At 60.9% G+C, this 23,213-nt stretch overlaps 1 protein-coding gene across 2 annotated transcripts in view; it reads right to left on the bottom strand.

Annotated features, from left to right (window-relative positions):
• The window catches only part of ACOT7 (acyl-CoA thioesterase 7), a 93,956-nt gene that overhangs the window by 13,625 nt on the left and 57,118 nt on the right, over positions 1 to 23,213 (bottom strand). For both annotated transcript variants that reach the window (XM_070079374.2, XM_089301553.1), the window contains exons 7-8: positions 13,587 to 13,703; positions 2,315 to 2,499 (exon numbers count right to left, since the gene is read on the bottom strand). In XM_070079374.2, coding sequence (XP_069935475.1) covers positions 2,315 to 2,499; positions 13,587 to 13,703 — 302 coding nt within the window. The remainder of the gene's footprint in view (positions 1 to 2,314; positions 2,500 to 13,586; positions 13,704 to 23,213) is intronic.

Genomic DNA, 23,213 nt, shown 5'->3' with positions numbered 1-23,213 from the left:
GGAGGGAACATCCAGCAAATGCAAAGGCTCATCTGAGGACACAGGTGCACGGACCCCTGCCCGCCTGTCCAGTGTGTGGAAGGGCCGAGGTGCGGTTGGAGAGGGAGTGAACCTGGCCTGGATCCTAAGCTCAGCAGGATGCAGTGTGGGGTCGGATCCAGGGCAGCAGGAATGGAGAGAGCAGCTGGGGCAGGGTAGGCAGCCCGGGGGGGGGGGGGGGGCAGAACAGTGAGAGGCCAGCCCTAGGCCCAGCCCTGGCAGGACAGGGAGAGATCAAGAGTTCAACTGGTGATAAACTGTTTGTGAGGCTATGCAGACCCTGAGAAGAGAGGCAGGGCAGCCCAGGTCTGCCTCAGTGTCCCCAGCCACACACGAGGCACAGCAGTGGGCTGACCACCGAGGGGAAAGAGAGCAGGACCTCGGGGTGGCAGGGCGGCCAGGGAGGCTGCGGGTCCTGACCAACACAGCACAGGCTTCACAGGGAACCTGGCCACTCATGCCGAAAGCCAGGGAGAGGCTGGTGAGACAAGGACTGACAGCGTCCTTGGAGCTGGCCACCTGCTGCCCGAGCGGAGCTGGAGTCCAGGAGGCCCTGAGGGCTCAGGAGCTGGTGAGGAGAGTTCGGGGATTTGGCTGTGGGAGGCGGAGATTCACAGAGGACCCAGGAGAGAGCAGGCAGCCGGCACTGCAGGGCTGAGGAGAGCCAGGAAGGGGCCAGTCTGGAGGAGAACCGGGTTGTGCAGGTGGAGGCCCACGCCTGGCCACACGGGGCGGGAGCTGTCTGATCAGCAGTGATGCGGTGGGGATGGTGGGGGGTCCCCTCTCCATCTCTGCACCGCATTCTAAAAGCCAGCAGAGGAGGAGTAGTGGGGCAAGGCAGGCCGCCAGCTCACGTCCAGAGCGCCGTGTGAGGCCTGCACCTTGCGGCGGGGTTGGGGAAGGACAAGAGGAGGAAGAGAGCAGGTGGTCACTAGGCTGGACGGAAGTGGTCGGCAGGAAGGTACCAGGCGCTCGAGCCTGCCCCAGCCCCGCCCGAGCTCACTTTCCCTGCATCAGTCTGGCTGAGTGCTCAGCCCTCAAGTCCACAGTCACCATCAGCTCGGCTGCACAGACCCCACCCCCACCCCAGCAACTGGGAGCCACACTGCCTGACTCATCAGAGTCCCGAGAGCAGGACCCCGCTCCAGCAACGAGCCAGCACCCACCAGTGTTGACAGAAGGGGAGAGGCCAAGGGGAGGGACAGGAGGGGGCCCTGTGGGTGCTCTGGCTGCCACTGGTCACCACCACGGCCCTCTCACACATGGCCCTTTGGCGCTGCTCCCGCAGGCCCAGATGAGGTGTGGGGACCACCCCCAGGAAGGAGCAGGGGTACGGGGGCCTTGATGGAGGCGCCACGGGGAGGTGGCTCTCAGCCCCCAGCAGAAAGCAAGCTGCCAGCCGGCCCGAGCCAGCCTGGGGGCCCCGCCGTCCCAGGAAGCAGCTCCCAGGCTGAGGAGGGAGGGAGGCCTCCCTGCTACGGGCGCAGGGGAACTCCTGAGTGCTTCCGGGAGCAGGGCCCAGCCTGGCAGCTTCCACACACACCAGGCGCCCCAAAGACTCCTGCCCAGGCCCTCTGCTCCCCAGAACAGCTGTCCCTGAGTGACAGACACGGGGTCTGGCTTACAAAGGAAAGGTTCCTACAACAGACAGAAGTTGTCGCTGGGCCACACTAACACGTGGGATTGTGACCCTGCAGGGCCCCTTGGGACATCCACGACTCTGCTGGGTCTGCGTCTGGGCTGAGACCCACAGCACGAAATGCAGGTAGAGCTAAGGACAGGGACCCTGGGGGCAGCAGCACCAGGAATAAGGGCACGTGGGGGGCACCCTCCCGCCACATGCCCTGTACGCACCTCGCTGCACAGAGGGCAGAGCCAAGCCTGGCAGCCTCAGGCAGAGAGAGGCTGAAGCCTGGACCTCAGCCCCACAGTCTAGGGACCTGGCTTGGTGGGCGCCAGGCAGAACACACATGCCAAGGTCACAGTGGGACAGTCCATCCCCTCAGTCCTCACCAAGCCCCTCGGCAGGCAGCAGAGGATAGGGGGCTTAGGGCACAGCCGTCAAACCCCTGCCTCGCATCCATACACAATAACCGAACCTCAAGGTCACATGGTCAGAGGTCAAGTGCACCCTCCAGGAAAGGCGAGCAGGAGGAGCTGGGTGAGGGATCTCTCTTGTTCTGCTGCCCAGTCCCACCCCACAGGCCAGCAGGTGCAGCCCAAAGGCCCCGATCTGCTCCCCCGGGAGAGGACAGTGGTCCTGGGTCACACTCACCACGAGCTGCGGCACTGGCAGTGGCTTGCCCTCCTGGCTCAGGGACACGTAGGTGAAGAAGGCACTGGCGGCCCGGTAGCGCTTCTGCGCGTTGTCCACCACGGGGTCGGCGTCCACCAAGACCTCGATTTCCATGGACTTATTGCTTGTGAAGGTCATGCGCCCAGAGATGGTGACGACACAGCCTGTGGAGCACAGGGCGGCGTTAGGGCACGGGCAGCCGGGCAGGGGCCTGGGGAGGACACGGCTACCAAGGACAGTTAGAGGACACTTGGGTAAGTGACACGGAGGCTGTAACAACTACGGGGACATTAAAGTGACAGAATATTAGAATGCGCCGTTAGTAACCCACGAATGCTTACTTTGTCATCAGGAATCCCGGTGGCCATCAGCCCAGCCCGTCCCCTGCACAGGCCAGAGGTGGCAGCGGCTGCCCGAATGTCCCTGAGCCACTCCTGTCCCGGAGGGGAGGCCCCCACCTGCTTTCTAGCAGCTCTGCGTGTGGGTGTGTTCTGCCCCTCCCTAGGTGCAGCTCCGATCTACAACCGGCCCTGTCCACTCTGTGGCCTTACTGATGTCGTGGGCCCCACCACTGCCACCAGCCGCTCTGAGCACCAGAGAACTTCCAACACCTTCCCTTCAGGGGCTCCAGGTTCTCGGTGCTGAGCCGACAGTGGCAGGCCACACTACCAAGTTCACGGCGGCCCTAGGTCTCCCTTGAGCCACCTTCTGCGCTGCTGCCACGTAGGCCCCCGCCCCAGCCCTCCTGCACCCTCCTTGGTGGGATCCTACGTGACTGCTTGTCAGGTTTACTTGGGAACCCTGCTGGTCTCGTCCACGGGACCAGAGCTCCCTCTCCCAGCTGCTGGATGCCACACCAGGGCCCCGCCCGGGTTCACCACCTCTCAGCACCCGAGCAGTGTCATGTGATTGTGCAGTCCAAAGCTCCACGCTGCAACTTCACCCGTTCTCCCTCAGCCCTGACCCGTGACGGCCTGTCCTGGTGGCTGCCTCTGGCCCCGCTGCCCTCGCAGGCCTGGGCCCCCTCTCTCTACACAACCTCAATCTCACAGACCCCAGCTTTTCTTCGGTCGATGGACATGGATGAGCCTGCTCTGGGGCCAACTGTGGGGTGGAAGGAAACAAGCGCCACGCTGACCTGGCGCCTGGTCCACGGTCGTGATCATCACCACTGGTGTCACCAGCCACGAGGCTACATGAGCTCGGGGGCTTCCAAGCTAAGCACTGGAGCCCGAGTGCGGCTGCTCCCTCTGCCGTGGCCAGGGTGCCCCCACCCTTCCCCACAGCACAGCCTCAGGGCCAGGCTCAAGGAGATCCCTGCCCAAGATGGGCTCCGGGGCCCAAAGTCCAGGACAGGCTGCACAAGACACGTTCAGAGACCTAGAGCAGGAGACAAGTAGGGGCAGTGTGGGGTTATTCCATGTTAAAAGTACTAGAACATTCCATGCTACATTCAACTTCATACTTACAGGGGGTGCTTCGTGCCGGATATGGCCATTTCTGGGGGAAAAGGAAGGAGCCACACGGTGAGCGGCGGGTGGCGCTACTGAGTGGTAAGGCGCAGGGGCACATGCAAGGCATCCAGCCACAGTGAACACACGCACACGGCGGCAGGCCAGCCCTGGGGCCCTGCTTTCCAGTTCAGAGTAAACAGTCGGCCCTGGGGGGCTCTGAGGTGCCCCCGCCCCCTTCCCTGCGTCCCTGCCCCAGTAGCCCCTCTCCACCTCCACCGGGCACACAAAGGCCCGCCTGCTCACGCTACCCAGGGTTAGGAGCTGCAGGACTTCGGTTTCAGACAGTGAGGGAGGCTGATTCTAGGCGCATCGCACAGACCAGCAAAAAGCAGAGCCCCCAACGGAACCTAACAGTTCCACTGCACGAGAGGCAGGGAAATTGTCAACTACAGCCCAAGCTGGAGCCATTTCGCCTTTCAGAGAGCCATGGGGCTATGCTAAACAGGACCTAAACTTAAGACACTGTACAGCCAGGAAGGGATCTGGTGGCTGACTGGCCAGGGTTGACAGGTGAATTCCATGTCAGCCACCAGGAGAAAACCTGACCCCGTCCACCTGCCTGGCTCTCCCCACGGGGGAAGGCCCCGGAGTGCTCCCCTCACTGCCACTGCCCAAGTGCCCAGAGCTGCCAGGCACACGGAGGCAGATGGAGGAAGAGTGGGCAAGTCTAGGGCCAGAGAGGCCCACACTGTTCCAGGCGGGGACACACCTGTGGCCCACAGACCCCGAGGCCCAGCACTAGGAAGGCCGAGCCCTGGGGTGGCAGGGCCAGGTGGTATCCTGGTGACAAGAGCAGGAGCCAGGCACCCCGGGGCTCCGGCCCCTCCCCTGCTGTGCCTGGCGGTGTCCAGTGTGTGCAGATCCTGCAGAGCTGTGGCAGGTGGATGCTGGGGGCCTCCACGTGGAGAAGGCAGAGAGCGGCCCGGCCGGCGGGCAGGGAGGTCCCAGACTCACTGGTCGGGGGCGTGGCAGCAGCAGCAGCCAGGCACTCCTGGTTCTCCCTGGGCCTGGCGAGTGGGGACAGCAGCTGAGGCCCTGATGGAACCCTCGGGACAGCCAGGCCACAGCCCCTTAGGCTACACTGCTGTAGTTCCACAGCTTTGGCGTCAGGCTGATCTGGCTTGGAATCAGCCCATGAGCAGGGACAGGCCAGGGCCCGCAATGCTCAGTGTCCTCATCGGCAAGTGGGCCTGCGGGCAGCAACCTCTCGGGGGCTGGGGGCTGGGGGGCTGGGGGGCTGGGGGCTGGGGGGCTGGGGGCTGGGGGGCTGGGGGCTGGGGGGCTGGGGGCGCTGCAGACGCTCCCGTGTGCACCCAGCTTCGGGGACAGCAGTCAGCAGGCTGCTCGCTGGCATTCTGCTGCAGTAGGGGAGGGGTGCTCCCCCCAAACTCCCTAAAGGAGACGCTGCCAACCCACATGGTCCTTGCCGTGTGGCCATGTTGGTGTCGTGTGGACACAGGTCCAGGACAGGAATGTTGGAGTGGGGCCTGAGAGCCCCTTGGCACAGCAATCCCTCCAAGGAAGATGCCTCAGGTCCCCGAGCAGGGGGAGGTCAAAGGCGTGTGTTTCTCTCTCTGCCGCAGACCCACCCACACCACGAGACACCGCTCCTTCCCACGGCCACGGCCGGAGGAGGTGGCGGCTGCCGCACAGCCAGGGGTGTTGCTTTCCTTTCAGCTTGGGATGACCATGGACAGAGAAGCCCAAAGAACCCCATGCCCCTTGGTCCTGGGCGCTCACGGGTCGTACAGATCTGACATTGAGATCCTCTGACCACCCCAGCCCCCTTGAGCTGGGCCGCAGCTCCCACCCACGTGCACCAGCCTGGCCACAGATGGGGACCCCAACGCGTGGGGAGGGCCAGGGTAAACACTCAGCAGGAGGCCGAGCCCCAAACCTCAGGGGCCCAGTGCCCACAGCTGAAGAGACAGGGACAGGGCAGGGATGTCCTCTCACGCTGCCTTGACAACACCGCGGGCTGAGGAGTCCCTCTCCAGCCCCCCGCTGCTCTGCCAGGGTCCTGTCCACGCGGCTTGGAGGAGAGGCAGAGGTCACAAGTGGGCCTCAGCCCCAGCTGCCTCTCTGCCAGGGGCAGAACAGTGGCTCCAGGGGCTGGCACTGTGGCGTAGAAAGCTAAGCCTCCGCCTGCAGTGCAGGGATCCCATATGGACACCAGTTCAAGTCCCGGCTGCTCCATTTCCAATCCAGCTCTCTGCTAATGTGCTTGGGACAGCAGTGGAAGATGGCCCAAGTGCTTGGGCCCTCACACCCACGTGGGAGGCCTGGAGGAAGCTCCTGGCTCCTGGCTTCAGCCTGGCACAGCCCAGGACACTGTGGCCATTTGAGGAGTGAACCAGTGAACAGAAGACCTCTCTCTCTGTCTCTCCCTCTCTTTCTTTGCAACTCTGCCTTTCAAATAAATTTTTAAAAATCTTAAAAAAAAAAAACAAAAAAAACAGTGGCCCCCGAAGATGTCTACATCCCAGTCCCTGAGCTCGCTGGCAAGAGGGGCTCTGCAGGTGTGACTTGGCCAAGGGCCCTGAGACGGGGAGATGACTGTCCGATCTGGGGTCTGCACAGCCTCACGGGTCTGAGTGGAAGAGAGAGGCAGAGGGGAGCCTGGGGGACAGGACGAGGGAAGCAGGTCAGAGAGCCAGTACTGCTGGCTCTGAGGACGGAGGCAGGGCCGCCTGCCTGGGACGCAGGTGCCTCCAGGAGGGGACCAGGCAGCCGTGGATTCTCCCCTACGGCCCTGATGTCAGCCCAGGGAGGCCCACGGCAGGGGTCTGCCCTCCGGCGCCGGGGACACCTCAGGGTTTCGGTGAATTTGGAACAGCAGCCACAGGAAGCCACCGCAGCCACCGCGGAGGGTGCTCCCAGGTAGTGAGCGCAGCTCACTGCTTTTCTGGGCAGCTGCTGAGGCAGGACTGAGTGACCACAATCAGGAGCAGGACACGTGGCAAAGCCTCTGCCCAAGCCCCAGGCCCGTTTCTGCCACTCAGCGCGCTATTTCCGGGCTCAGGCAGGGTTCTACAACAGCAACAGGAACCCAGGGACTTGAATGACGTTCCAAGAACAAAGAGGTTCCAGTGGCGATGTGGCCGGCTCCCGCAGCCACAGGCAGGCAGAGGCAAGCCCGAGGGCTGTGGGCGGGAGGGCCACGGGGTGCCTGTGTGTGGCAGTGGCCCAGGACGGCGCTGTCAGAGTAGCCATACGTAGGAAAGGCCCAGGTGCGTCGGCTCGCAGAAGCCTGTCAGCCGCTTGTGGAACTGGACTTGGGAGCTGGAGCCCCAGTCAGATTTCTCCCGCAGGCTCAGAGCCCGCGTCGGGCCTCCCCTGCACCTGGGGAGAAGCTGCTCCAGGCCTGGACTGGAGGGAGGGCATGGCCAGCATGGCCTGGAGAGAAAGGCCCAGCATACACCCCGAGAGGTGTCTGTGGACATCCCACGACGACTGGCCAACACAGCAGCCACAGCCACCAGTGGTATGAATCACTTGGAAGGCGGCTGGTGCGACAGGGGAATTGCATTTTCTATCTTATTTAATTTTAATTATAACCTAATTAGCCACGTGTGGCCAGGGCTGTTGGGGGCAGCAGAGGCAGCTCTTGGAGGCAAAAGCAATAGAACACAGAGTTTGCGGCACTGCTGGGGGCAGAGAGCCGGCTGTCCCTGCCCAGCTCTGAGTTCAGCAGGACAAAGGGCCAGCGCCGAGGTTAATGGGGAGGCACAGCAGAGAGCAGCAGCCGCCTGGGGCCTGACTCCACCACCAGCGGCACCCTGAGCCGTGCTTCCAAGCTGCATTAGCCAAGCACGGGGGAGCAGCTGCCGCCACGCTGCACCCAGCTCGGGCACGGAAGACGCTCAGGGCTGCCTTGGCCACCTAATGTCCCCTGCTGAGGCCCCCCTCCAGGCCCTCACGGTTAGGCCAGTTGTCAGGGGACACCAGAGCCTGAATCCGGGTCTGACTGTCAGGCCTCCTCTCTCAGCTCCTCGAGGGCCCAGCCCTGGGGCCGTGGGCAGCGTCTCACCCCCTTGGGGACTGTGGCTTCCCGATGGGAGACAGCGGCCAGGGCTTGTTGCGTGCTCACTGGAGGCCGTGGGAGGGGCGAGCAGTACAAAGTACTTGGCACGAGTCTGGCAGCTGGAGGGAGGGAAGCCTGCTGCAGCCGAGCACGGGGAGGGCTGGGGCGGGGGCGGGGGCCGTGCTGTGAGTCCCAGCGCCTGCCTGCAGGGGCGCACCCATTCTGCTGGCAGGTGCCCCAGCCCAGCTCCCCTGGCACACAGGCACGTTTTCCGGGCCAGCGGCAGCCAGACTTCAGCAGTATGCCAGGGATTGGGAAAAGAAAACAAAATAATAATAATAAAAAAAATAGCTGTTACCAAGCCTGAGAGGAAGCCAAGTGTTTCAAAGTTTAGGAACGGCTTGGCCTTCACACTCCAAGGAGAGCAGTGACAATGAACTTAAGGAAAACGGGAACAGTGGGCTGGCTTTGGCATTCCTGACATAACCCAAGATTCCTCATTTGTTCACCCTGATAGTCCAGGGTGATCATTTCTCCAGAAGAAAACTGCAGCTTTAGCCTTTCTTTCTGAGATTTTTTTTTTTAACTTGAAAGGTAGAGTGACGCAGAGGGAGAGGCAGAGTGATACAGAGGGAGGGATTCCATCGGCTGCTTCACTCCCCAAATGGCCGCGATGGCTGGGGCTGGGCCAGGCTGAAGCCAGGAGCTTCCTCCCGGTCTCCCACGTGGGTGCAGGGGCCCAGGGACTTGGGCCACCCTGGGCAGCAGCAGGGAGCTGGACTAGACGAGGAGCAGCCGGGATGCCAGCACTGCAGGTGGCGGCCTCACCCACCACACCACATCCCGGCCCCAGCTATAGCTTTTGTAACCTAACGCCCCGGGACCATCAGACCAAGCTCAGCCGCGTCCCCTTCACTTCCTGACCGTTCCTGTTTTCACATCCGGACCGGACAGAAGATGGAGCGGGTGAAGCGTGAAGGGAAAACACACACCGTGAGACTGCACGGCCTCCTGCCCTGGCAGAGGGGCAGGTCCCACGGCACGGGCACCGAGGCTCCCGGGGGCACCCGCGCCGTTCCTGGTGAAGGCAGAATGCATTTTCTGACGAGTCACGGGGTCAGCGGCCCCAGGTCAGACAAGAGCCAGTCTCACAGATAAAACGCTCCCTCTGCTGTCCCAGCTGCCTGGTACCGGTCTAAGCCCGCTCACACCTGCCCAGGCGCGCAGGTGGTGAGCAAGACCGCTGTGACGGGTGGCAGCCTGGCCCCAGGGACTTGGGATGCCAGGCGGAGGGGCTCGGGCTGAACCTTGTGCACCATGGGGGCACTGGGGTGGCTAGCGAGGGGCCCCTGTCCCCAGACAAGAGCAAGGGGCATCCCCAGAGCACCAGGTTGCAAACAGCACATGTGCTGGGCTGCTGGAGAGCCGGGGTGGCCAAAGGGCCACTCGCAAGGCCTGGCGCAGCCGGGAAAAGCGCCCCATGGCGCTAAGTGAGGTCAGGGAGCGTCCTTCCCTGGCACAGTTATCTTCTCACATCTGGGCGATGTGATGGCTTCCGGGTGGTCCTGCCCCCTGAGCGACAGGAGAGGCCACAGCCAGTGTCCTGGCACTTGGCCAACACAGGTACGAAAGACACGCTTGCAAGTAAGTGGTTTGAGGAGAGGCCGCAGCGCACGCTGGCCCTCCTGCCTCAGAGCAGGGAAAGCCGCTCACCCCAAAGGTCCGCTTCTCCCCCCGGCCCGTTTCTCTGAGACCGCGCTCTGCAGGCAGGCCAGACAGAGTGACAGCCCCCAACTCCTGCGACCTCACGGAGCACATGCAAGCGGAGACCCTCGAGGAGGGATGACTGGGATGTGAGCAGACCTGGGGGGAAGGGGCCAGCTTTGAAGATGGAGGATGGGTGGGGCCGTGAGCCAAGGCTGAAAAGGCAAGGAAACAGATTCCCCCTGGAGCCTCCACACCCAGCAGAGCCCTGGGAGTCCATTCTAAGGCTCCGGCCTCCAGAACCATAAGGAAACGGCTGTGTGTGTGTGACTCGTGACAGCAGCCATGGAAACGCGTGGGCAGTCACGTGTCTCAGTTCTGGGCTTTCCTCTATGGGCCAGATCAGCTTTCAGGAGGTGGGGGCTCCCCTCCCGCGAGGACAAGTATCCACTTAGGGTTACTCATGTGTGGTGGCCAGGGAAGAAGGGGACCCTCTCAGGCACCTGTCTGGGGGCAGGATGTGGCTGGGGACATTCAGGCAGCACGGACACCACCCAACCTGGCAGGCACTGGCTGCAGACAGTGCTACGGCTCCATGGTACCCGCGGGCTCCACACTGTGAGTGCTCAGCCACCTTTTCCACAAAATTGTCTTGATTTAAAAATAATCTTTAGAGGCCAGTGCCGTGGCTCAGCTCCCGGGAGAAGACCAGGGCAGGCTCTGGAGAGGACGCGCTGACGACTCCCCAGTGTGTCACTCCTCCGACAGATAACAAATAAGGTGTGACAGTGTCTACTGGCCCGCGGAAGACACGGGCACAGGAACGGATCAGAATCCATAACGGCTCTCTCAGTTCACGTCCAAACACGGTGTCACCTGGGACGACGGCCTCACTGTGCTCCAGACAAGGAGCCAAATGCTCTCCCGGAGGTCCCCAGGCCTGCACAGACCCAAGGCCAAGGCTGTGTTGTGTGGCCACCGAGGGAGGCCAGGTGGGGGTGGTGGGGAGCGTTCCTGCCAGCTCTGCATGGCAGTGGCAACCAAGCAAGGCCATTCGGCCAGCCCTCCCCTGGTGGCCCGAAGGCCTCTGATGCTAGGTGAACGCCCATCAGAAATGACAGCCTCCGCGTGGGCCTTTGGTGCAGTGGGTCAGACACCGCGTGGGATACCCACACCTCCTGCACAATGCTCGGTTTAAGTCCCAGCTCTCGACTCCAGCTTCCTGCTAGTGTAGACCCTGAGAGGCAGCAGGTGTGGCTCAAGTACTCGGGCCCCGGCCGCTCCTGTGGGAGACCTGGATTGAATTCCCCACTCTTGGGCATCTGGGGAGTGAGCCAGTGGGAGAGAGGTCTCCGTCTCTTTCTTTGTCTATCTCTGCTTGTCAAAATATTTTTTTTTCAGAACTTAAGGCATTTTTAAAAAGAGATAAATTCTGGCTCCCAAAAACGACAGGTGCTTCTTTGTGTTCTAAAAAGTGAAAGGCTCTGCCCAAGTGGTTCCCTGTGTGAGCCGCCCCCGTCCTCTGGTCACTACACTAACCCCTAGAGAAAGCACTGGGGTCGGCGGCGTGGTGCAGGTGAAGCTGCTGCCTCCACAGCCGGCATCTCACACGGGCACTGGCTGGAGTCCCGGCTGCTCCACTTCCAATCCAGCTCCCCGCTAATGCGCCTGGGAAACCAGCGGAGGACGGCCCAGTGCTCGGGCCCTGCACCACGTGGGAGACCTGGGTGGAGCTCCAGGCTCCTGCCCCAGGCCTGGCCCAGCCCTGGCCATTGTGGCCATCTGGGGGTGAACCAGCAGACAGATGGAAGATACACTTTTGTCTCTCCCTTTCTTTTTCTCTAAGTCTTTCAAATAAATGAATCTTGAAGAAAACACTCGACTTGCACTGTAGCCGACCCCCTTGTGCCCGAGCGAGTCGCTTCTACTGACACACATGCAGTGTGCATGCGTGTATTTGTACACGTGCATGTGTGTATGTACATGCGTATTGCCTGTATGTGTGTATGTGCCTGCATGTGTGTATGCATGTGTGTATGCACATGCATGTATGTGTAATGTGTGCACACATGTATATGTATATGTGCATACATGCATCTGTGTATGTACATGCGTGTGCGTGTGCATGTGTGTGTGTGTGGTGGGGGGGTGCCCCTCTTCCAGCTGCTTCCCTGCCTCCAGCAAAGGTTGGCTACATGCCCTGGGTGCCTTGTGGGGACCCGGCTGGCACGGTTCTCACAGGACACCTGGGGCACAGACAGAGCACGTCAGGGCTGTCGGTGTGTCCTCCCCTGTGGGTTCTGGATGTGTGCATAACAGCATGGCTGCCATCAGGACAGTCCCCAGGCAGGAGTCCTAGAAAAACAGGCCCAGACCAGAGGGCCACACCACACACACGGCACTCGAAGCAGGTCTCGCTGGAACAGGTGAGACCCACGTGCTTGGGGCACATTCTCAGCGACTCTGCAGTCACCTCTCCGTCAGGAAGGGAGCCACGCCTACTGACTTCCCCTCCCCCAAACCGCTCAAGTCCCCCGTGACCTCAGCTATGGAGGGGGCACCCTCACCCTCCCAATGTCCCCCAGCCAGCCGCCAGCGGGCTGTGGGACCACAGAGGTGGGTGGGAGGCCTGTGTGGGCCAGACATGGTGACAGTGCCTGGATGGCATTTCTTCCCGTCACCCCCCAGCAGGCACGGCCTCCGACAACCTCCTCCAAAGAGCTGTCACGGCACAGCATCTCCAGGACCGGCGCCAGGCCGGGCGGATCTGGTGCCCTTTCCCCCGGGCAGGAAGGGCCCAGAGCCTCACCCCAGGGGACTGGCCAGAGAGAAACCGCCACCCCACTTCCACGTGCGGACGGGCACTGTGAGACACACGTGGAGGCCCTGCCTCCGAACAGCGCACCCTGGAGGTGCATGCTGGGAGAAGCCCGAGAGCAAGGCTGCCCCGGGGTGCGGGCAGGGCTGGCCACAGAGGGACTCCCGTGGGCTTCTCTGTGTTGACCCCACCACCGCCTGAGTCGTGGGTGACTCTCCCCTGCCCCAGGCCACGCGAAACGCCTGCTGCCAGGTTTGGCGGCCACAGCCACGGCGGCCACGTGCAGGGGTCTCCCTGGGGCCGTCTGGGGCTTCTTCGGTGTGCTCGTGCTGACCTCTAGGAGGACAGAGGCCTGGTTCTATCCGCACTGTGCATTTCACCAGATTGAAACATCAAAGCAGCACCTCGACACCGGCCCCGCCCACACAGCGAGGACCAAGCACACAACTCCGCCTCCCCATCCCTCGTGGCACGGGCGACCACACTGGCACAAGGGACCCAGGGAGCGTGGTGTGGGAGGCACGGGGAGCCAGGGAGCGCGGCGTGGGAGGCACAGGGACCCAGGGAGCGCGGCGTGGGCGTGGGAGGCACAGGGACCCAGGGAGCGCGGCGTGGGAGGCACGGGGACCCAGGGAGCGCGGCGTGGGAGGCACGGGGACCCAGGGAGCGCGGCGTGGGAGGCACGGGGACCCAGGGAGCGTGGCGTGGGAGGCATAGGGACCCAGGGAGCCTGGTGTGGGAGGCACGGGGACCCAGGGAGCGTGGTGTGGGAGGCACGGGGACCCAGGGAGCGTGGTGTGGGAGGCACGGGGACCCAGGGAGCGCGGCGTGGGAGGCACGGGGACCCAGGGAGCATGGCGTGGGAGGCACGGGGACCCAGGGAGCGTGGTGTGGGAGGCACGGGGACCCAGGGAGCGTGGTGTGGGAGGCACGGGGACCCAGGGAGCGTGGTGTGGGAGGCACGGGGACCCAGGGAGCGCGGCGTGGGAGGCACGGGGACCCAGGGAGCCTGGCGTGGGAGGCACGGGGACCCAGGGAGCCTGGCGTGGGAGGCACGGGGACCCAGGGACCGCGGCGTGGGAGGCCCGGGGACCCAGGGAGCGCGGCGTGGGAGGCACGGGGACCCAGGGAGCCTGGCGTGGGAGGCACGGGGACCCAGAGCGCCGCGCTCTCCCCTCCTCGGTTCTGTACCTTTCCTGATCTTGTCGTGGAAATTAATGGCATCCACAGAAGCGGTGACGATGTTGGTCTTGCAGTGGCGGGCGGCCACGATCCCGGCCACTTCGTCCATGAGCTTCATGGTGACACCTGTGGAGAGAGCGGCACGGGCAGATGAGGGAAGGGCAGCTGCTCCGCACCCAGGAAGTGGCCAGGGCGGCCGGGATGCACCCACGTGCCCGGGACAGCTCGGCTCTCACACCTGGCCTCCTGAGGAGCCTGGAAAGTGACCCTGGCGGATTCTAGGCCACGCGCAAAGTGACCGCCTCCTCTCCTCTACGGTGTCTCATCCTGCCAGGGAAGTGTCCTCAGGGCTGCTGGGCCGCTCCCCAATGACAAGTGTTGGTGGGGGCGGGGCAGTCAGAAGCCACACCCACCCCGGGCGGGAAGGGGAAATGGTGCCACCGTTTTGGCAGCAGGAGCATCTCAAAAGGCTAAGCACGGAGGAAGCATATGGCCCGACGACTCCATTTCTAGACAGACGCCTGAGAAAGAGAAACAAGTATGTTCACACAGAAACTTGTAGACACATCACAGCAGTGTTGCCGCCACGGCCAACGGACGGGAACAAGCCAGGTGCCCACCGCAGAGGCGTGAAAGAAGGCACGGTGTGATCCACAACGCGGAATGGCACCGCCAGGACATCACACAGAGAAAGCCGGACGCTGAGGGCCACGGTATTATTACTCCACGTGTGTCCACTCCATCAAAAATGTAAACTATACCTTGGATTAGGTTGAACTACACTGCCAACATTCAACCTGCAAAAGCGGTATTGATCAACGTAATAGCGACTACCAAGTTTAGAAAGTTACATGCACTCCCCTTAAATGATTTCTAAAGATTCAGAGAGAGACCAAAAGACAGAGCCCCCTGCCCCGTGAAAGGCAGGTTCACCTCACAGGGTCCCGGGCAGGAGCCACAGACTCAGACGCCTACGGAGCCCAGCAGGGGACACCGGGAAGGGAGAGGGCTGGTGGGGGCCCCCTGCCCCGAGGGCTCTGTCTCCACACCAACCGCGGGTGCCACGCGTGTCTTGCTTGTGTTCCAATCACACAACTGAAGAAGGGGAAACGGACATGGGCCGAGAGTCTGAGCACAGCCTTGTGGCCTCTTTGGGAGGCTCTGATTCTGGTATGATGGACGTCGGAAGTACAGTTATCTTCCAGTTAGGAGGTGTGAGATTTGCTTCAAAATACTAGACAAGAATGGTCAGGGGCCAGAGCTGTGGCGTAGTAGGTGAAGCTGCCGCCTGTAGTAGGGCATCCCATATGGGTGCCAGTTCAAGTCCTGGCTGCTCCACTTCCAATCCAGCTCTCTGCTATGGCCTGGGAAAGCAGCAGAAGATGGCCCAAGTCCTTGGGTCCCTGTGCCCGTGTGGGAGACCCAGAAGAAGCTCCTGGCTCCTGGCTTCGGATTGGTGCAGCTCTGGCCATTGCGGCCATCTGGGGAATGAACCAGCAGATGGCAGACCCCTCTCTCTCTCTCTCTCTCTCTCTACCTCTCCTCTCTCGCTGTGTAGCTCTTTCAAATAAATAAATCTTCAAAAAAAAAAAAGAATGGTCAGGCGTTGACACTTGATTTTCTCTCCTCTCCATTTCTGTGGCTATCTGAGCGTTCCCTTAATAAAAAGCTTTAAAAACAAACAAAGCTGTGATGTAATGTACCTGATTAAAAAAATTATGTTTCTAGACCAAGTCTTTTCTAAGGAGTAAGAGAACCCTGCTAAATGACCGGTGGGCGTGGCGACGAGGACAGGTGAGAGCTGGCCACGGCTGCTTTCCTAGAAGCACCTTCCGAGGTGGGGCGTGTCCCGTCTGCTCAGCCTCGGTTTTCAAGCAGGGGCTCCTGGCACACAGTGGAATGCTGGGAAAGATTCCCGCAGAGGAAAAGACAGGAGAACCAGGCTTTCTCCCCGACGCGAACGAGGAAATATTGGTCCTGTGGCCTCCACGCGTGGGTGCCCACCCCACGCTTGGCTGCCTCGTACCAGGCAGGCAGATGCCCTGCCTAGCCTTGGGTTCTGCACCTGTGAGGAGAGGCGGCAACAGTGCCCACACATGGGAGTGACAGGGCAACGGGATGAGCTGTGTGGTCCCTCGGGAATGCAGCCGTCGTGTGGCTGGGGGACTCACCGGGAGATCGGGGTCTGAAGCAGGATGAGCAGAAAAGCAAAGAGAAACGGAGCATCTCAGAGGAAACCCAGGAGACACACAGAGTGAGAACCACACGCGGCTCAGGAGGCCACGGGTGGATCCAAGGACAGGGCGCCACACGCCCAGCATGCACAGGGGCCCGGAGCCACAGGACCACGCTGACTTCACCTGGTGTCATGTTCATGTGTGATGCATGTAAATCTGTGCATGTATTCATGTGTGTGTACCATGCGTGTGCACGGATCATATAAGCATTTAAGGAGCTTAGAGGGTGAGAGTCCACAGGCTGGGTTCTTGCAGGCCTCATGCAAACACGGAACTGTGACAAAGCTGGACAGAGCACCAGGGTGACCAAGTAGACTCCAGAGGCATTTCCCACCAAGAGTGAACTTGCTGGAGTGGCACAGACGCTCACGCAGCCCCTGAGGCATGCCGCGCTGTCGGGGCAGCCGCCTGTACCCCGAGAGGCTGACAGCGTCCGTGACACGGCGCTGACGCAGCCCCAGAGTGCCGGTGATGGGTTAATGGAGCAGAGTTTGGGACGGCTCCAGCAGAAAGTGTGCCCGTGTTGGCGCGGGGAGGGGGGGTGGTGGTGGTGGTGGGGTAGCAGCTTTTTATTTATTTATTTTTAAGATTTTTAAACGTTATTTGAAAGAGTTACAAAGAAGCAGTGAAGGAGAGGGAGAGGGAGAGGGAGAGAGAGAGAGAGAATCTTCCATCTGCCAGCCCAGTTCCCAAATGACCGCAAGCCAGGAGACTCTTCTGGGTCCCCCGTGTGGGCGCAGGGGCCCACGCACTTGAGCCATCCTCTGCTGCTTTCCCAGGTCATAGCAGGGAGCTGGATTGGAAGTGGAGCAGCCGGGACTCGAACACGTGCCCAAAGGGGATGTCAGCACTGCAGGCGGCGGCTTCACCCGCTATGCCACAGCACCGGGGTGGGGGGCACCGTTTTAACCAGAGTGCTCTGGAGACTGATGGCAGAAGGTGGTCCAGGTGTGGCTCTCCTGTCAGGTGGAGACGTCGCCAGCACACACAGCCACAAGCAGAGTCCTTCTGAGACCAAATGAGACAGAGATAAGCTCGATTTTTTGAGGGAAAAAATGAAGAAGGAAGGGGACGTTGAAGTCCAGCATCAGGAGATGGAGGACGAAATGGACAGGAACGTGGAAAAGCAAGGACTCCTGGCAGCAGGCAAGCAGACCCTGAGACCCGCAGCTGTGTCACTGGGGGCCCCGGGGCCAGGCAGGGCTCGGGCACCCACGCGGAGTGAGCTGGGCTACAGGGCCAGCTCCAGGAGGGCTGGGGTCTCTTCACAGAGGGGCCTGAGGGCCTGACCCAAGCAGGCCCTTCCTAGAACAGAGGCTAAGTCTCGCTTGGGTGGGCATGGAACAGGCCCTGCACCAGCCTACACTGCCTCTAAGTCCAGGCCTGTGACACTGAGATTCCAAGGTGGATTTTTTTTTAAGGTTTATTTACTTTATTTGAAAGGCAGAGTTATAGAGAGAGATCTTCTATCCCTGGCTGACTCCCCGAATGGCTGCAACAGCTGGGGCTGGGCCAGGCCAAAGCCAGGAGCCAGGAGCCTCTTCTGGGTCTCCCACGTGGGTGCAGGGGCCCAAGCACTAGGGCCGTCCTCCATTGCTTTCCCAGGCGCATTAGCAGGCAGCTGGATCAGAAGTGGAGCAGCCAGGACTCAACCTGGCACCCATTTGGGACACTGGCACTACAAGCGGAGGCTTAACCCTCTACGCCGCAGTGCCAGCCCCAAGAGTGGAATCCTTAACTGCGGTGTGGTCACAGATAAGAGTGAGATCCAGATCACGCTGAGGGTGGCGAGGCAGCACAGTGGGGGAGGGGTGGCAGGCTCGGTCCCTGAGCACCCAGTGCTGGCTGCAGGTGGTGACGTCAACTCAAGGTGGCTCCGCTGGGTGGAGGGAGGCAGGGGTCCCCGGGAGCAGAAGGAAGGGAGAGTGGGGTTGGGATTCCTGTCCAGAGCGCAGGAAGCAGCCACAATTAACCCCTTACTCACTGGAAAGCAGAACCTGCTGAGACACTGTAATCGTCTCCCTCACACCCAGAACACGAGCCTGCTGGCAGAGGGTTCCCGAAAACCCCACCGCTGCCAGCACACTGCCGGACGCACGGCCTGGTTAGCCAGGCTGCACGGAGACCCTGCAGACCGAGGGGAAGACACACGGCTGGACGGCCCCGCAGAGGCCGGAGACAGCTGCTGAATGAGTGAGAGAATGGACCAGCAGGGACCAGCTGCCCCAGGGAGCAGCTCCAGGAGCGAGCCACAGGGCTCCAGCGTGGGCGACACCTTGATTCAGTTGGTCCCAGGTGGGACCAGGAGCCCGGTGAGCGGATGCCTTGTCAGTGAAACGGATTCAGAACCATCCTACTCTGGGTCCCGGACAGTGACAGCTAAGGGGCAGCCTCCCCTACCCCAGCAGCCAGCATGCAGGTCTGAGTCAGAGACCGTGGGGAGGACCTGCTTACCCGGGGGGCCCGACACAGGATGTCACATCGACCACTGGAGAGGCCGAGCCGGCTGGACAGGGCCCATGGGACTCGACTGCCCAGACCAGGGGCTGGGCGTGACCTTTCGGGTTTGTTAGGAGATAATACCCAGATCTGGCTTGATTCCAGGACGGGACTGGAGACGGATAGAGCAGTAGGTGACCAGGCCAGGTGAAGGGTCCCAGTGCCATCAGAGGGCAGGGCTATGCTCCCACAGCTCTCACCCGGATGGATCTGTGTCCACTTTTGTGAACCTGCATCTCCAGGAGGCCACAGCAGGGTCAGGGGAGAGAAGGAGCAGCAGGTGGATTTTAGGGCCCACTACATGGAAAAAGGTTCCAGGGGAAAGACTAGCACTGCCCCAAGGTGGCACCTGGTGTGGAGAGCAACTCGGACTAGACTAAGTTACTGGAATTAAGACTTATTCTATGCATCTGCTCTCCCACAATATGGCGCTGGGAGAGAAGAAAACAGCTTCTCCCCAGCTGCCTCCAGTTCAACCAATAAACTGTAGGACTTGCTCCTGATTGGAGGAGAGCAGCGTACTCGGCGTGTGGGCAGCCGAGTTAGGATTGGCAGAGGAGGACTATAAAGGAGGAGAGAGACGGCATGCACCAGGAACATCTAAGGGGAACATCTGAAGGAACACCTGTGCAGCCCCCGAGAGAGCCGGCCGGCGGTGTGCCGCTCCCCTGCGGAAGTGGGGAATGTGGCAGGGGGAACCGCCCTTCCACGGAGGTGGAAGGGACAGTAGCCAACCCGGGAAGAACCAGCAGCAAACCCGGGGAGGGCAGAGCAGACAAAAGAACAGCGCAGGGTCCTGTGTCGTTCCTCCACGAAGAGGGGGAGCGACACCTGGCCCTGCAGGTACAGACGCAGGAGCAGGAAGCGAGCACGAGCTGGCCAAGACGGCCTGGCTGGAACGCCTGAGGCTCCAGTCTCCCCTGGCGGCTTTCCCAAGTGCACTTTTAACGTGGCCACGGTGGACTGGAGAAAGCTGGAGGAGGAGCGGGGTCTGCTGCAATGGCACTCCTGAGCCGGACTCTGGTGGCCACTCGCAGGGAAGGGAACTGCTCTCCCCACACTCAAGGTTAGAATCGAACATCGACCTCAAGCCCCCTCCTCCTCTTCCTGGTGTCACCACAGGGTCTGCGGCAGAACCTGCCTGTTCCTGCTGCTGGAAGAAGGATGAGGTCGTCAGGCGGAAGAACTGAAACCCACGCGGCATTTGGCTCAGCCGGTCAGATGCTGCCTGGGACGCCTGCATCACATCGGAGTGTCTGGCTTCACGTGTCCGCTCTGCTTCTAGCTTCCTGCTTGTCAGGGTTTTTTTTTCCTAATTTTTTAAAATTTATTTAAAAGAGTTACAGAGAGAGGGGGAGAGAGAGAGAGAGGTCTTCCATCTGCTGATTTACTCCCCAAATGGCTGCAACAGCCAGAGCTGAGCCGATCCGAAGCCAGGGGCCCAAATCCCAGGCCATCCTCTGCTGCTTTCCCAGGCACACAAGCAGGGAGCTGGACTGGAAGTGGAGCAGCTGGGTCTTGAACTGGCGCCCCTGTGGGATGCCAGCACCACAGGTGGCGGCTTTGCCCCGTACGCCACAGCGCTGGCCACCCTAGCTTCCTGTTCAAGTGCACCCTGGGATGAGCAGGTGGGGGTTCCAGTACTAGGGCCCCTGCCACTCACACAGGAGGCTGGATGGGAGTTCTGGCTGTTGCAGGCATTTGCGGAGTGAGCCAGTGCGTGGGTTATCTCTTTGTCTAAGTCCTTCAAATAAAAATATATTAAAAAGCTGTAAAAATCCACACCATCTCAGCCATCATGACAGCTTGTAGAGATGAATACTACAAAATACCTGCATTACGACTGTGCTCACCATCCATTACAATCAGCGAGTCGGTCCAGAAAACTGAATGCTGTTACAACAGCGACGGTGACTGAATCACAGCTGCCTACGCTGCCAGCGCTGCCCGGCTGGGAGAGGAGGCCACCAGCCCTCCGCCTCTGGAAGGCGCCCTCCCATTCTGCCACTGCAATTACACACACAAGTACCTCTTTCCAGGATCCTACCGAGGCCTCCGTACTTTCTCTCCCCAGGCACGGGGGGTGCTGCCAACACTGGGAGTGACTTTGGCAAATTACAGTCATCACAGGCTGTCCTCATTTCCCCAGACTTGTAACTTAAAAGATGACAACAAAATTGTAGGATCTGCCGTCCTTGGAGACTGCATTCGTCTCAGGAATTATGGGAAGGAAAAGACTTACTTGGCCACTAATATATGGATAAACACTGGGTACCAAAGATATTTTTGAATCTAACATTTAGCTGCTAACTTTTTTTTTTTTTTTAATATTGACAATGTGCTGACTGGCTTAAAAATAGAGGCTTTATTTTATTTTCCCAAGGCCTGGCCAGCTGGGTCAGGCCTCAAACCCAACGCAGCAGTTGGCTGCTCAGAGACCTGGAGCCGCTGCTGCGCTGTGGGAGGGGACTTGAGATGCCCCCATTTCTATATTTAATCTGTTGGGGTGTGGGTGCCAGCCTCCTATATTAGGAAAAAGACAGTAACTTCATCTTATTTTAAATAGCCCACTCTTTGGGACCGACAAGGGGTTATTACAAGCTCCAGCTGGCTGATGGCCTCCCCATGGCACGGCCCGGCCCGGCCCGGCCCGGCCCGGCCCTGCCCTGCCCTGCCCTGCCCAGCCCTGCCCCGCCCTGCCCCTCCAGGTTCCCCAACTGGCAACTCTAGGACTGCGACCACGGGCAAAGCAGCGCTAGCCACATCATCAGTAAGGGTTATCCTGGGCATTAATGCAGCGGTGGGAATGATGAGCACCTTTTTAAACACTTAGTTAATTAATTCTCTTTGCTTGAAAGCCAGAGAGACAGAGACAGAGACAGGCAGGCAGAGATCTCCCATCCACTGGTTCACTCCTCAAATGCCTGCAACAGTGAGCACTGGGCTGGGGTGAAGCCGGGAGCCAGGAAGTCAACCCAGATGGCCCGTGTGGGTGGCAGGGACACAACTACTTGAGTCATCACCTTTGCCTCCCCCGATGTGCACTGGCAGGAAGCTGGAATGAGGAGCAGGGACGGGACTCAAACCCAGATCTTCCGATGCGGAGATGTGGGCATCCCAAGCGGGGTCTCAACTGCTGCGCACTCAGGCGTCCCGAGGTGACGGGCTTCTCAGGAAAGTCAAAGGCGGGGACTCTGAGACCCACCTGGGTCGAGAGCATTCCTCACAGCTCACAGCCAGGCTTTCTGAACAGGAGGAGGGCACGGGCGCTCACTGTTGCCTGAATGGCCATGCTTTCCCTGTCTTCCAACAAGGCGGCAGGAGCAGGTGCACGCACTCAGAGGGCCCGGCTGCCCAAGCCCCCTCCCGCCCAACAAGGACACACCAGCAGAGGTGCAGCTTCCACCTGGCGTCCACAAGAGCAGAGCTGCCCCTTCTCAGGCCAGGAGCCGCTCCAGTGGGGTCGATTCTCCTCCAGGAGGCCGGCCGGGCTGAGGCGGGGCCCAGCTAATGTCGCACAAGTATGCTTGTGGCGGCACAGGAAACAGCGTGGAGAAGGAGGTCCCCACATTCTCACAGCCGCCGCCGCCGGCATCTCAGCCGACACCACACTTCCAAAAGCAGATCCTGCAGCTCAGAGGAACAGGACGCAGCTGAGGGGAGGGTCAATGCGGGCAGGACAGTGCGGCGAGAGGTCATCCCCGGGACAGGTGCCAGTGGGGAGCTTTGACCAGAGTGGCTCCACCCCCACAGCCAGCCAGAGAAGGGAGGGCAGGTGCAGGTTCCTGGCACCGTGGGGTCAGGGCTGGAGTTAAGCAGACCCCGCTTCCTGTCTCCCAAAGTGTCTGGATGGACATAAAGCTGATCTTTGGGGCTTCAGCTGCAGGGAGCATGCTCTTATCTTAAAAAAAAAAAAAAAAATTATTCATTACTTGTAAGGCAGTTACAGAGAAACAGAGGCAGAGAGAGAGACAGAGGTCTTCTACCCACTGTTTCACTCCCCAAATGGACACAATGGCCGGAGCTGGGCTGGTCCAAAGCCAGGAGCCAGGAGCTTCCAGGTCTCCCACGTGGGTGCAGGGGCCAAGCACTTGGGCCATCTTCCACTGCTTTCCAGGCCACAGCAGAGCTGGATCGGAAGCAGATCAGCCAGACCAGCACCCACATGAGATGCTGGCCCTGCAGGAGGCAGCTTTACCCGCTATGCCACAGCGCTGGCCCCAGGGAACACCTTCTTAGGAGGGAAGAACCGGAAGGACACAGCTCTTTGTCACAGGATGGAGAAAGCCACGCCCAGCCCGGCTTTGCTCACCCCATGAATGACCCCCAGGTCAGAGGTGCCTTCAGAGTAGGCAGAGCACTTGGCTCCTCTGTCTCTTCCTCGCCCCTAACCAGAGGCCCCCCCGTGCTGCCCGCCCTGCAGCAGGACACGAGGTGCACGACTGGAGGAGCATCTGCACCTGACCCTGAGTTCCCAGTGAAAGCCAAGTCCGCCTGCAGGTGCAGAATTTGTTTCTTTCACACTTGTTCCCAGGAAGCCCGGCGACCAGGAGTGCCTCGGCAGGAGGCCTTGGCCTGCACCCTTCCTGCTGTCTGAGCTGCCTTGGGCCTGCACTTGTCCTCCCCCGACCGCCTCTTCCTTCAGGTGCCTGCTAAGCAGTGCGGCCCCCGGCAGCAGGAACCCGAGCAGCATGTCTGTCCCCAGATGCCAGTCACACGTGAGCAGCACCTGGTGGGAGGCCCACAGCCCCTGCAACTGGGGGCTGCACCCATGTCCTGCTCCACCTGTGCCAGGGCAAGTGCTGGGCTCAGCACACGGGAGGTGCTGGCGGCAGCCTGGCCTGCTCCTCGGGGGGCGGGGGGGGGGGCTCACTGCATGGGGTGGGGCTGGGGATGCAAG

This window comes from Oryctolagus cuniculus, chromosome 7, assembly GCF_051225735.1.
Source record: "Oryctolagus cuniculus isolate XC-2025 breed Fujian yellow rabbit chromosome 7, ASM5122573v1, whole genome shotgun sequence".
In the NCBI taxonomy this organism is placed as follows: Eukaryota; Metazoa; Chordata; class Mammalia; order Lagomorpha; family Leporidae; genus Oryctolagus; species Oryctolagus cuniculus.
Note: the sequence above shows the minus strand (reverse complement) of the source record. Positions and strands in the feature narration are given on the sequence as shown.